This window comes from Melanaphis sacchari, unplaced genomic scaffold, assembly GCF_002803265.2.
Source record: "Melanaphis sacchari strain LSU unplaced genomic scaffold, SCAv2.0 Contig8_pilon_pilon, whole genome shotgun sequence".
Classification (NCBI taxonomy): Eukaryota; Metazoa; Arthropoda; class Insecta; order Hemiptera; family Aphididae; genus Melanaphis; species Melanaphis sacchari.
The window spans coordinates 2,623,931-2,639,438 of NW_020271635.1; the positions used below are offsets into that span (position 1 = coordinate 2,623,931).

Consider the following 15,508-nt stretch of genomic DNA (forward strand, 5'->3'; position numbering starts at 1 on the left):
GAGTGTAAAAGACTACGTAGACCGTCTATGCAAAAAGAAACTGTTAGAAGTTTAATTAATATGTGTCAGTGTTTAAAATAAAAAAGGTTAATATCTAATAATAAATCGAATCTTGTTATTTAAAAATATAAATCGGTCACCTTATTCTATGTTCAATACATCAACTTCAAATATCAGTTAAAAATTCGTCAGGAAAATCATAAGGTAATATATTAATATATCATATAACTAAATACTTAAGTAATTGATTTAGTGATTCATAATCGTTTCCGATTATATCACTATATTTTGAATCGTTACAGATCTTTCTTGTCGGAACTAGCGAACGAATCCTGTGTGACGACATAAAGCTGTGTCATTGCGGTGGCGATAACCGCAACGGCCGTAAACGCTGAGCAGATGGTAAATCGGTGAAATAAAAATACGCGGTTCATCATAAAAAAGCACTATGTGATGACTGGAGAGAAATCATGCAGTGACGTGAGAGCATAATAGTAACCAAAATAAAATATTATTAAGTTTGATAAAAGTAACGACTCACGTTGTAATAAAGGCCACGTAAAAATTGACGCGTGTTGGTGAAAATGGAGCACAAGACGTGTAAATTTTTTGTGTGCAGCCAGACTGGAGATAGTCTAATGAGGGTCGCTACCGCCAAGGATAAGGCTAGCTACGTGGGAAAATTAAGCACCTTTATACAGTATATAGTTCCATATAGTTTAAACATACATCGATACTACTACATAATTTTTTTTTTTTTTGACAATCGATACGGTTAGGTCTACCTCGGAAAGTCTACCTCAAAAAAGCACACGATTACCAGTTCTCTTCATTGCTAATTGCAAATATATATGTCATTATCATTAAAATAATATATACAATATACATTATATTATAGGTACATTTTTTTTTTTTTTTGTTCTTTATTTGAGTTACACAATCTATACAAATTATGTATAATACGCTTAAGTGTTAACAAAATTAAGGTTACAGCCAGAAAACATGAAGGAGAAGCCGCCCACTAGCAACACTCCAGGATATTATACATGACGAGACATTGAATATTATGTTCTTTTTATTAATTTTATTTTTCTTGTCGAGATTTCTAATGTTTTTTTTTTACATTTCTGTATATTACTATCTGTTTTCCTTATTTATCACTCTCAAACCAAATTATTTTATCGTTTAATTTTTTTTGTAATTTTCATGTACATAATATACACAATACTTATATATGATTATATAGATATATATATTTCACATAACAACTATACCAATTATATTGGATATATTTTTTTTTATTATGATTATTTTAAACGTATTTGAAATGTTATCATTTAAAAAAAAATAATATTTTTTTGTATTATTTTATATTTTTAAAATACATTATTTTTTATTCTCAAATTGTACTAATATTTTTTAAACGTTTCCTTTTGTTTTAGATACTGTAATAAATCCACATAAAAAAATATGTGTTATACTGTTATTTGAATAACTATTTATAATTTTATATCATACATATATATTTTTTTAATATTAAACCTATAGATATCAATGTTTTAAAAATTTTCATATTTTTTTATTAATTTATTGAATTTTTTGTATATAGTTGAATTTTTTATGTAGGTATGTATATATTTATAAATAACATTATTTTTTTAGCATCCCTGTGTGCATAAAGATGAAGTTACCATCTAAGCGACGTCTGGTTTTACTCTCAAAAGTGACAGCACATTGTAATATCTATGTACCTTCAAATGGAAGTAAAAGAAAAAAAATTAAATTGCGACACCACTCTGTAACTTCCTACCGTGGTGGTATATGAGATGACCATTAAATAATATCACATAGAAGTTATAATAATTTATGGTATGTAACATAACAGAGATGTTACAAAATTACGTAAATAAAAAGAGTATATATTATAATATAATATTATTATTATACACCCGATTATAGTTTTTACTATTTTTAGATATATGAACTAAATAGTCAATAGATAATGATTTTGCATAGACATAACATATTAATACAGCAATGTTTAATTATTTAACTGATCAATACATACTATATACTATACTATAATATACTATAAAGTAATAAAAATATTAAAATAAATAAATAAAAAAAAACTATATATTATTTAATATAATATATAGTATAATAAAAGCGTTATTTTATTAATATAGTATAATGATATTTTATTATCCCAGTCGCCTTTTGAATGTATTTATTTTTGTACGGTGGGAACAGACAATAGTCAAATATCAAATACTAATGATTATCGTGATACTGATATAATATTTCTATTTTTAATCATTATTGGTTATTCATTTTTTAATTTTTGACTGTTGAGTTTTGTTGTTTTAAACACACACCACCAGTAATAACTAATAACACTAAAACAGTGAACTCTGTACAGTGAGTATCTACTTTAACGTCCAGATAATCCTTTACTTCTTTCTATGTACTACTAGAATCCGAAAATTATTTACAAAATGTCTTCAAAACAGGTAAATAAAACATTTTTTTTTATTCATATTAGTTTACTTTTAGCAGACATTTCATCATTTTGACTGCATTATAACACGTTTGTTATGGTATATAGATATACAGCCTACCAAACTAGTTAGTATTTGATAAAGAAGCAAGTATCTGAATCAAAATTATAAACTTCACATGTCTCAATATGACTACTATGTAATATCTATGAGAACATATTTTGCACACAGGGATGTTATTATTTTTTTTTGTAACGTGTATTTTTTTTGTATCACAAATATTACTGTTATAAAATTGTTAATTGTTCACATACCAAAAGCTTTATTTTCGTTAAAAATGTAGTTGATTATTATTTTAAATTTTGCTAGTTATACTACACAGCAAATTCAATAAATAACCAATGATAAATTAAAATTATCAGTTTTCTGATCAATTACCGACCATTACACACTAACACAAGCTTTCAATAGTAATTTTTTTCAATAATTGTAAATTTTGGGTATGTTTCACGTCCATAATAGGTCCGTTTTACATAAATGTTTTTTGTACATGCCCGTTTCAGTATATAATGGTCAAGTTTATATGCGCCACTCTGATAACGACACATTTATAATAAGCACATATGATAAATATTATGTAAACTGAAATGCGAGTGTACGAAAAGCTTCTCCTGTCGTTCAATTGCGAAAACAACTCTACTGCTCTCTTTATAAATTTATGTGATACATAAATAAATGCAATTGAATGCAATTTTTTTAGGTATTATTAAATGTATACTGAACATAATTTATATATTACTCGCTGATCTACGCAAGTAACTATCACAAATGTTCCTAAAATACTTATATAACTTGTCATGAAGCGATTCAGTAACCATAAACGTATACTCATACTTAAAACTTATTACAAAAACGGCAAGTGCTCAGCTATGATTGTCCGTATACTTCACATAACTTTTAAACGTGTAGAAACTCCTACTGCATCAACAATTCTGAGATTAGTACAGAAATTTGAACAAACTGATTCAGTTGAAACTCAAAAAAGTCAAAATCGAAACCGTACAATTCGCATACAGCCAAACATTGCAGTAGTGCAAGAGAATGTGAATATGAGTTTTAGAAATGACAGGCTGCAGATACAGTAGAGGTGGACATATAGTGGATATAATTTTTAAACATTATATATATTGAAGAAATATCAAAGTGTAATAAATAAATGACCATTACAAAAATAACTACAATTAAACGAAGTTGTTTTAAATATGTTCTCTAGGCTTTATATATAGCAATAATATATTTAATTATACAATACAAAAAATTAACAACACTCTTTATAAGAGTGACCTACCTATGTTATAATTCCAAAAAGAGAAAAACTGAGTTGTCCAATTTTTAAATAATTTAATAATATGAAGAAATAAATTAACTAATACATACTGAATATTTGATTGCAGCTTCGATTTCAAAAATTTGAGGTTTATTACAACCCTTTTGCCTTTTCCTGCAATTGTTGCCATTGCCTGTTATATCATCCGCCGCAATCTTGTTATAGTAGTTTCTGGTTGGTTATTATTTTACGATTTATTTATTCCTGGCGTGATATCCATATCTAAATATTAAAATGTTATACTTTTGTTATTTATTAATATGTCTGACAACTTAATTAATGCAATTTTAAATAATGAAAAATTAACTACTCATGCCAGAAAAAATATGAAATAAAAAATAAAAGACCCCTTACTAAAATATCCTTTACTTAATTTAACAACAGCTAACGGAAAATCGATTTATAAATTTATGTACTAATAGCCATTGAGAAAAAAATTTAAGCGTATTAGCCATCGACCATATTTATCGACGTTAGCGACTTATTTTCATAGACAAAAAATAGAAAAATCTTTCTTGCATATCAATTAATGCGGTTTGCATATTAAGTATTAGTACATTTAATTTAATTTTTAATTTATTTTTTTTTTTTATGTACAGTCAATTTAAAAAAGTTGTAACGTTTTTAAAATATATATTTCATTCTGTTTCTACTTTTTTAATATATATTTTTATAATACATACACATTTAAGTGAAATAAAAGAGGAGATATAACATCATATTTTTATTCAACATATCTTCAATCTAAATATTTGCGTCTCATCACTGTTACTATTTATTTTAACTATTTTACGTTTATTACTTTTAAACCATGTAACACTAACAAAATGAAAGAATTTAATGCTGCTACAGATTTTATATTACCTACCGTCCAAAAATAACAAACACGAAAAAGTAAGAACATTATTTATTTGAACAATATGTCATTATTATTAATATGATGGTTTATTTTTTAATATGGGGTAGTTGACAAAATAAAATGATGATCAACATTTACAAAGAACATATGGAAAAGAAACGTAAAAATGCTGTATAGCGTATGTTGAAAAATTATTAAAAACGTCTAGTCTTGGAACAAAAACAATTTCCATCACCATATCAAAGTATAAACGCTCTAAAACTGCTATGTCCCCAAGCAGCGTTAAAAATTGCGCACATCTTTTTATTTTGAATTATGTATTGATATAAATAACTCATAGTTGACATATTCATAATAATAATTAATAAATAATAGTAAATACGTAAATCGCAGTAAAACCACTAATAATCGACACGACTCACAAACACACCCTATTTTTTTTTTTTTTTGTAAGAAGCCTATAATTATTAAGAGGTATAAATATAATACAATTTGGAATTTCGATAAACATTTCATCTTCATTGAAAATCTATGAAGTATATATAATATATTCAAGAATATTATACTTATAAGAGTAAACAATAAATAAAATATTTACGGTAGATAGCATATTGGACGAGTACCCAAACATTTAATAGTATTACATATTGGTTCAAAGTAAAAAAAAATGTTATAGACTACCAGGATGAGACGAACAAGGACACGATTTAAGAGTGGTTTGCGAATATTTTGCTATCCCTTGATCGTAATTCCATTATCGTAATAGACGATTCCCCGTATCACTTTGTCAAGCAAGAAAAAATCCTTAACACCCGTTCGAAAAAAAAATGACATTTTAACATGGTTTCTTTCTAAAGACAAACAACTTCTCACGAGAGTAAGGTAAATACTAAATTAAAGTCAGATTTAAAGGATATATAATTTACAATATGACTAAAAATGCAGGGCACACAAGATTGCCTCCTTAACAGTCAAATTTAAAGATGTTAAACAATTATTACTTCAAACCATTGATCGTGTCACGCATAATAATTATTATTCTAAATTCATTAAACACGTAATTGAAGAAGAAAATAAAATATGGAATATTGATGACATAATGGATAAAATTATCAAACATTTGGAACCTTGTGTATTCACTATAACTGAAATCACGTCATAATCTTTTGAATTAGATTCTAACAGATTTTGTAGTATTTTTTGATTTTTTATTAGAATTACCTATGTGTTAATATTTAATATTTTTTAATACACTGTATAACTAATAAATAAAAATAAATTATTATATGCAGTTTTATTTTAGCTGGAAAATCACTTAACATAGTATAATCAAGTAAGTAATCTAAATTGAAATACTGAAACAAATATAAAATTATCTATAGGCTATAGCATATTATATAGGTAATCAACATAAGTCTATTTCCACAAACTCATAATTAGTTTATAAAGTCTTATTAACAAATCTAATGTTTAATCATAACATTAAAAAATAATAAAACATCTTATAATTTAAAGATATCAGAATTAAAATCATAACGAAATGATAGTTTAATAAACACATATACCTATAAGAGTAAAAATGACTAAAACCGTTGCCGAGACCGTGTAGCCGTAATATTTATAATGTAATACAAATCATTTTAAAAGTATAAGTGATAGTTTGACGGTCGTAAAAATAATACGCCCGACGCCGATCAGCGACAAGATGCTGTGTAAGCACAAATCATCTTATTTGAGCAGAGTATAATATAAGAAATAAGCAGACAAATCAATGAATATACCATGTTACTTTTGTAGACGAGATCGATGGTGATGGTGCTCCAAATACCAAATGGCAATTACGGCGACAAAACTGGCACATCATCGGCCCCAACAACACAAACGTGACTGACGGGCCAAGGTAAATGAAAGCGAAAAATGGTTACACACACGTCAGCAAACCTCGACAAAAAAAAAAAAAAACGCACTTCTCTTGACGACTGTACTGCCAAAAAGCGAATGAGCGAAAAATCAAAAAACTAACAAAGAAACACCGAATGGCTCACACCGCGAACATTGTAAGACGGCAACAACCCAACAACGGTCAACGGTTGTTTTTCTAACGTCACGCGAGATGAGAGAAAACGATGAACAGGGAGACCAACATACCAGCGGATAGTTCATACATGCAATCATTGCGTACAATTATTAATGTACATAGCTTCGTTTTGACAGGTTCTGGGCACTTTCTTCGAATGTTATCGACATTCAAAGAAAATAATATCAATAATGTTCTATAAGATGAAAAAGAACTTATTGAAAAATCTTTTGGTAATTTTATGTTTAACCTAACGGCTAACTCTATACCACATATAGAACCATATACTTGATTTTGTGTGAGGATTTATTTAAATTATCATTGCCTCCAGTGGCGCCGAGAGAGCGCAAGTCGGCCTCGCATCCAAATAAAGTCGCTCCGCGATTTCGAGATTTAATTTCTCCGACCAAGTTGACTGGTCGTACGCCGTCGTAAACCACCCAGCGCTAGCGCTAACGACTATTAATAATTGTCTGTTATCGTATTTTGCCAGTTCACGTCAATTATCAATTATTACTTTATTGTTTATTTTTGTTATCAATTTATCATTTTTTATTTTATAAAAACAAATACATTTTTTTTTTTATTATTATTATTTACAATATTATAATATATCGCATATACAAATACTATTTACAATAAAATACATCACACACATAATATTTACAAGATAAAATATATCGTCTTCGCAACTCAGGTTAGTTGGTCATCATCACAGTCGTCAGACTCGGAATCGAAAGTGTTTCCGGTAATGGTTAAGACATGTTGATTCGAGGTTTCCGCTTCCAACATATCATCGGTGATAAAGTCGATCTCGCATAACTTCTTCTCCTCTTTAATAACGTGGCTTATAAAATTTTTCCACATGTCAGGTGATACTCGTTCCACGCCTTCAATCAACAATTGTTTTACATCTTGTAATTTAAAAGTTGTATTGTTCATTTTAACGTATTGTTTTATAGAGGACCACGCCAACTCTATAGGGTTTAATTCGCAATGATACGGTGGAAGCCTAAGTACAATTATATTGTTTTTTTTTTGCCAATTCATCAATAACGTACTTGTTACAATCCACTCGAAATTCTTGTGCCTCTTCCAAGAGTCGATCTTTTACCATTCGTTGGTCTATTATTTTCCCTCTAATCGTCAACCATTGAATAATCATTTCCTTTTTCTACGAAAGTTGGGGAAATGTTTCTTTTTTAACCGAATGGTACGGCGCATTATCCATAACAACTACGGCATTTTCTTTTAGTAGTGGTGAAATGCTACTAAACCAGTCATAAAATGAGTTGACGTTCATTTCGTCGTGGTAATCACTTGTATTTTTTTTTAGATTCAAAAACCAAGAGACCACCTGCGACGAAACCATAAGAGGATCCTATATAGACAACAATTAATCGTTTGCCTTTACCAGACGGATTTTTTTGTCCAGTAGTTAACCCACTTAAATATACGTCTTGATGTGATTTTATTGTTTTATCGACCCACGATTTTGAAGACGTTTCCCCAGCGTTTATCCAAGTCTCATCAAGGTAGTAAATTAGATGACCTTTGCTGCAATAAAATTTAATTTTTTCCAAATACCTTTGTCGCCAGCAGACTAAATCGCTTCGTTTAGTCAGTGCACTGTTACGAGTTTTTTTGTTATAAACGAAACTTAAATCTTTTAAAACTTTACGTAAAGATGTGTATTTCAAACTTGGTAAACTAAGATCATCATTGACGGAAGTAAGAATTTTTTGCAAAGTTAGTATTTCTTTTCGAAACCAGAAACTATGAATTTTTTGCCGAATAGCATTTTTGTCAAACTCGTCAATTTTTTGGGTAATTGTTAGTCTTATTTTATTTTTATTAGGCGAAGAAATGATACCTTTTTTTTATAATCCGATATCGTTGTTGTGATCGTACGTTGTCCAATACCAGTATAATGTGAAATGAATTTGATGATGTCATAATACTTTGGTCTTTGCTCAACTGGCAGATTGGCTCCCTCCATCTTTTTAATTTTGTACATATTTACAATAATTTCTTTTTTTTGGCTACCAAAAAACTACAAAAAATTATGATATAATGTGTTGTATAATACGATAATACAAATACATAATAATATATTGTGATAATTAATTATATTAAATTGTGCTTACCTTTCCACATGGATTTTTTTTTATTGGTGAAGTACCAGCAGGATTTACAGCTTCCATTTAAAAAAATATTGATACAGTTAAAAAAAAAATGTAGTATGATAGATTAAATCGTCAATAAATCGTACACTGTTTATTAACAAAATAAGTAATAACGTGGTTATCATAAGGTGGGGGATACTGTTTACGAGTCACGACGACACGACGCGCGACGGTCGACGATGTAAGCCGATCATCCGACGATGGGAGTCACGTTGGTAGGAGATGTGCAAACTACGACGAGTTTTGGTCGCCGCCGACTTGCGCTCCTCGGCGCTACGGGTGAACTGAAGCGATCGCTTCATATAATAAAGGGGTAGGTGATTTTATTTGTATGTGTTTTTGTTTTACATTTCATAATACCTGTACTAAATAATTAAATAAATAACTTAAGTGATTAGTTATTAGAGGTAGACAATATCCTCAGTGGTGGGTGGGTGAGTGTGTAAATATTTTGATTTGCTTCACTTAAATTTATATAACTCGGCGCCACTGATTGCCTTACATCAAGGTTTTATATCTAGGGGTTTGAAGTCTTGATCTCCTTGACTAAAGGTTAGGTATTGCCTCCCTTGCCAAAAAAACTTGCGCAGTACGTATGCTTATGATTTATGAATAGGATAATGACAAAAAAAAATGTAGGTAAATTTTAAATTATTTACGTAGTAAAAGACGAAAATATCAATGTTTTACAATATTACACTAAATAACTTACATAACCAACAGGGCGCGCCATGCATTTGCTATATGTTTTTGTTAGCTGCTGTATAGACATCGCCGAGTAATGGGAACGGAACTATGGTGGAAGAAAATCCGGCTATATAGCATCGTTCACGATCGTCAGTATCGATGCGTGGATTAGGGTTGTTCTCTCCTGGGCTGAACTATACGTCAATGCGTGTCAGAACCTCCGTCACAAACGGAACCTCAAGCGGGCAACTCTGCTCAGCCGCGAGTGTCGGTCATTCACCGCACCACCGCTTCCGACGTTGCTGTGGTCGATGGGCTACAGTAGTAGGTCAGCGACAAATTATCGCGTTAATCGCACGAAAAAAACTAATATTTGCAGCCATTTAAAAAAAAAAATAATAATAATAAACTTGATGAGTTATCGACCTAGTCGGTGACTTTAAGTTTAGCTGAAAATTAAAACTCACTGTATATATTTTAAGACAAATGAATCGATACATTTTCGTGTTCAACGGTTTAAGACTGAAAACGTACTTAAAGAATCTTAGCTCTTATAGTCAGGAATACCTGGAATCGAAAGAAATATTAGGTGAGAGTAAATTCTTCAATATTAAAGGAAGCCAGTAATCACGTGCAGTGAACTATATAGGACCTTTAAAAGGACAATACTACTGACAGTTCAGGTGTGAGTGAATACTTAGGTTTTTAATAATGGACTTAATAATAACTAGTCATTCTTGTATATAATGATAAATGTTTGACCGACAATGGTCAACAGGTTTTGTTTAAATTTTTGGCTACACATGAATTGCGTCCCGATATATGTATATACAAATCGATAAGAAGGTACACAAATTGCGTCTGGCTTTATCTAAATGACTACACAAGTTGTGTCCGACTTAACCCATACGACTATTTTATAATTATATTTTTTCCCAGTTCTATTTCAAATTGTAAAGTAACTTTTAAACAGATTATACTTTTAGTTTGTATACGAGAAAGAAATATGTTTTTACGTCTTGTAATTTATTAAATATTAATTTAATTTACATATACCTACCTACTTCTATATGCAAAAAAAAAACGACAAAAAAAACCATATTTTTAATCTACCGATAGTTTTAAGTCTGTAGGAAAATTATGTTTTTACGCTGGAACGCAATTTATGAGGAAAATGGATTTCGGGACACAATTCGTGTGCACTGAAATTTTTGTGTTCGCGGATGTGATGTTTGCCATATGGGTTATTAAGTACTTAGTACTTACCTATTATTAATATATGATTATTGGTTTATGGGTTTTGTATACATTATTTGTGTTTGCAACTTTTAACATGCATTTCTCTGGGTAAAACACGATTGCGTACGTTTGTCCTTTTTGACAAAACGATTGTATATATTTTTTGTAGATGCAGGTTATCTTTAAATCAAAAAAAAAAATAATAATAATAATAATAAACACGATTGCTTATGAAGTTGTATACAATATTGTCAAATTTATTAATTTTACCATATATCTAATAAATATTTAGTAAAATACTAAAATATACCTAATGAGAATAACTAAATAATGACAAAATAACTAATAAATAAATAAAATTATCAATACATTTTTAATAACACTCAATATTTCATATATAATTATGTTTTACCCATTTCTATATCCTCAAGTATAACAATTTTAATTATAATAGATTAGGGTCAAGGCTACAGCAATGTCTATCACACCCGATTCGAACGCAGAATATTTTTTGACATAGGTAGATTATAGGTATGTTATAAGTCAAATTATTCATCTCCTTTTCATACCTCTTACAGATTGACATAAATTTACTAAAGACTGACACTTCATTGAAAATTGAAATTAACTTCAGCCGAATATACTGTGGCTACTGGCCAATTAAATCTGAGCTGTGTTTTGTTGTTTCGTCGATTTAGTAAACCAATCACGAGTATCATGTAATTTTATTATTGTCAAACGATGTTGCAATTTCATACAGTCATATTTGATATCCACTACATTAACAGCATTTTGAACGCTTTAATATTATAAACAAATTAATCGAGTTGGAAATATTAGTAACACAAATTTCGATAGGTTAGATCCGAAATCACCCTCAAATTTGAAAGTCGATACATTTTTTTAAACTGCTTTTGATTATCTGTTACTCTTTTATCTGTCAACTTCTGTAATACATTATCCATCATCCACCGTTATGGTATCGTGTATTATAAATATAATATTGAACGCCTGTATTATGAGTATACTGGCACTTATTTTCATCTGTGAGATAGATAAATTATACCATGTAATTAAACAGTATAGATTTGTACGAGTAACAAAATAAAGCCATTTTATCAAGTCTAAAGTTATTAAGAAAAATAAAAATGCAACTATAAAAAAGCTCGGGATTAATGTAGGTATAGGTACAAACTAAAATCACTAATTTATTATAATTATTCTATTTTATCATTATATACACTAATACTTATAATATTTAAATATTATATAATAATAATAATAATTAATAAATAATAATATCATAAAAATTAATTATTCTTATTTTATTAAGAAAAAAAAAACGAGTCTTGTTTAATTCAATTATCTGGTCACTCTTTTCACTTTTGGTAGTCCCATTAACTAATGCATATTGTCAACATATACGAAAAAAAAAATAATACATCATTGATATTTAATACTCAATCTATTGTAATCCATCGGAATAAAATATAATATAGTTTGAAACAATGAGTCGAAGTATAACAAAATATTGGAAGTATTAGTTTGAGGTATAAATAAATTGTGGAACAAATGGTCATTGGAATAAATAAGCATCAGAACAATTAATATACACTTTCGATATTAATTTTATTTAATTATTAAATTAACTATGGAATAACTATTTAGTGAGACAAAATAAATTTATTCGTACGACAATTATTGCGGGTTTGGATTTAAAATTTAAACCTTCGGCGATTGTACACCCAGAAAGGATAGTTGGCTAACCATGGTATTTTGTATTAAATATGATAACAGCATGCTGTTATCATGGCAAACAGCGGTACATGATTTGTTTATATAATTTTCGACACTTGACCGTATAGCGTTGCGTACGTGCGTACAGCATTAAACACACAGCATTGCTATTTGCTAGATAATCCTCGAGAAACTTCTCGTCGGTCTATTAATTTTACGTCTTAAGTCTAGTCTGCATCGGAAATCCAAAATCGTAATCTGAAGATTTTACTAGTAGACGTGGTAAGGTGTTTGTCACACATTCCTGTTTCTGACGATGATTTATTCTGAGGACGGTGACGGGATGACGCAAGAGGTTTTCCAAGCGATATTCGTCAACGACTTTGACGGACTCCAGAAGATCTACGCTAAACACAACTTGAGCACAGATATATTGGACGAACATGGCATGACGCCGCTCCAACATGCCGCGTACAAGGGCAACGAGCAAATCGTTCGTTGGCTGTTGAACAGGGTAAATAAACATTAGATTTTTTTAGTTTCTTTTATTCAGTTTTTATTAATCGTTTTGACAATTGCAGGGTGCTGATGTTAATTCAGGGAAACACAAGTACCGATACACTGCCCTTCATTTTGCTGCACTCAGCGGCAACCCCGTGGTGTGCAGTTTGCTGTTGGCCGCCGGTGCCAAAAGTGATTTGACAAATACCGTTGGACGCACAGCTTCACAAATGGGTGCTTTTGTTGGTTAGTATACTTATTAATCACACTTGCTAGGTATTTATGACATTTTTATTGTTTGACACAGGCAATCACAACTGTGTGGCGGTAATCAGCAATTATGTACCAGAAGACGAAGTTACTTGTTACACATTATCAGACTCAAATGACAATGAACCAAAGTTACCTCCAGAGTTAGCCCAACCTGTTCACAAATTTATTATGATGGTATTATTATTAATATTGGCAACATCATATAACTAAATTACATTGAGTGTGATAACTAATAACTATTATTGTACCATAATATCTTATAGACCAACATTCATCCAGTGAAAGTGGCTCTAGAAATACCTCCAGTTTTCCTGGTTGATAATAACGCTTTAAAAATTTACAAAGTGTTAAATTTGATGTGCGAGCGAGAAATTAATAAACAACTAGAGACTAATGAAGTGATGGCTTTTAAGTTTCATTATTTAGCTAGCATTCTAATTGAAATTGCCAAGTACAAGTAATTTATTATTTAAATAGTTAATAATATATTTTGCATTTTAAAATATTTTTCATTTTATATTATTTATAGTGATTTAAAAAGTGAAAAACAGTCAGATCCAAAAGAAGTATTCATTAAGAAAATATTGAAGAGTGAGATTTATTCGGAACAATTTCTTAAGGATTGCATTAGAATGTTTCCATTTAGGGACTGTACAATTTTCAGACAGGTAAAATTATTCTCATTCATACTATTTTATTTATTTTAGATTGATCACATCCTAGAATGTTTTACAAATAATCCTAGTCCTAGGTACCTTAAATTATTAAACATTAAACATTAAATATAATGAGTAAAATAATATAATCTTAGTGATCTATTTTAATAATTATGAGCTTACTAAACTAAATCCTTTTAGATCTACTAAGTTTTTGCACTTATGTTGAAATGAATTAATTTAAATCTTGAATTTATAAAATGTTAGATAAGATAACCTTACTTGTATTGATACAATTTCACTTTTAATCCCTATTTTTTGTTAAACGGTGTTTGAGCTAAAATCTTGAACTAACTTTTTTTGAACTATTTACAATTATTTATTTAAAATATAAATTGAATAGTCTAACTACACTTGAATATACAATTTTACTAAATTACTGATTTAGTAGGTATTCTACTAATTCCTAGAAAAAAAACTATTGTAACTTGTATTTATTTATTTTTTAAATTTATATAATTCAATGTATGATTATGTATAAAATATGTTAATATTTCATTTTAGATGGTCACTAGTTTGACACGAGTTAAAGATGGCATGACAGCACTCAATGTTATACTGGTAATGATTGGAAATAGACGTGGTATGGGTATAGATTCGTTTGGTGAAGAACGCATATGTGGTACATGTGCTGAAAATAATGCCTCCAAAAAATGTGCTAAATGCAAAGCTGTGCAATATTGTGACCGTGAGTGTCAACGCATTCATTGGTTTGTTCATAAAAAGGAGTGTAATAGAGAGGCCAGTAATAATGGTGCCTTACAAACACCTATAGACAGTTCACATGTAGCTGAAAGCTTATCTGGACTAGGGATAAAATAAATTTTAGCCAAAACAACACAACTTAAGTAACATTATGAAATATATATGCATTAATTATATATGTATGTATAAAATATTAAACGATTGATTGACAGCATATGTTATACATTTTAAATTTAGACTAACATGTATGCAGAATTATTATTAAGTAATTTGAAAATATGTGTCATAATACAATAATTTGTATAAACTATATAATTTAGAAGCTTTTGATAATGTTTTTTAACATTATAAAAACCATATTATATGTATTAGATTTTTGTGTGTAAAACATTTTGAACCTTGATATATTTGTTAGATAGTGTGTTGATTTGTTTCCAATTTAATAATAATCAATCCTATACCTGTTTTTAAAACATTTTTGCTGATTAATATTTTATCAATAATTTAATTCTATAAAGCCTCCACTTCAACTGTTAAAATGATAAGGTCTAAATATTTAATGTGTTATGCTCTGTTAGATGATCGATAAAATACTGTATGCTATCTTGTATTTGTCAATTAGACGTGAAATATATTATTA

At 29.1% G+C, this 15,508-nt stretch overlaps 1 protein-coding gene across 2 annotated transcripts; it reads left to right on the top strand.

The window, feature by feature from the left end:
* The first annotated feature begins 12,775 nt into the window (after nt 1-12,775).
* On the top strand, nt 12,776-15,091 carry LOC112602562 (ankyrin repeat and MYND domain-containing protein 2). 2 transcript variants are annotated; one of them, XM_025350708.1, is made up of 6 exons: nt 12,776-13,187; nt 13,255-13,420; nt 13,482-13,621; nt 13,711-13,904; nt 13,977-14,115; nt 14,668-15,091. In XM_025350708.1, the coding sequence occupies exons 1-6, from the start codon at nt 12,990-12,992 to the stop codon at nt 14,983-14,985; spliced, it is 1,155 nt and encodes a 384-aa protein (XP_025206493.1). In that variant the 5' UTR covers nt 12,776-12,989; the 3' UTR covers nt 14,986-15,091. The 2 variants fall into 2 exon arrangements, with proteins under 2 accessions (XP_025206493.1, XP_025206494.1); XM_025350709.1 differs by having other exon boundaries at nt 13,711-13,898.
* The last annotated feature ends 417 nt before the right edge of the window (nt 15,092-15,508 follow it).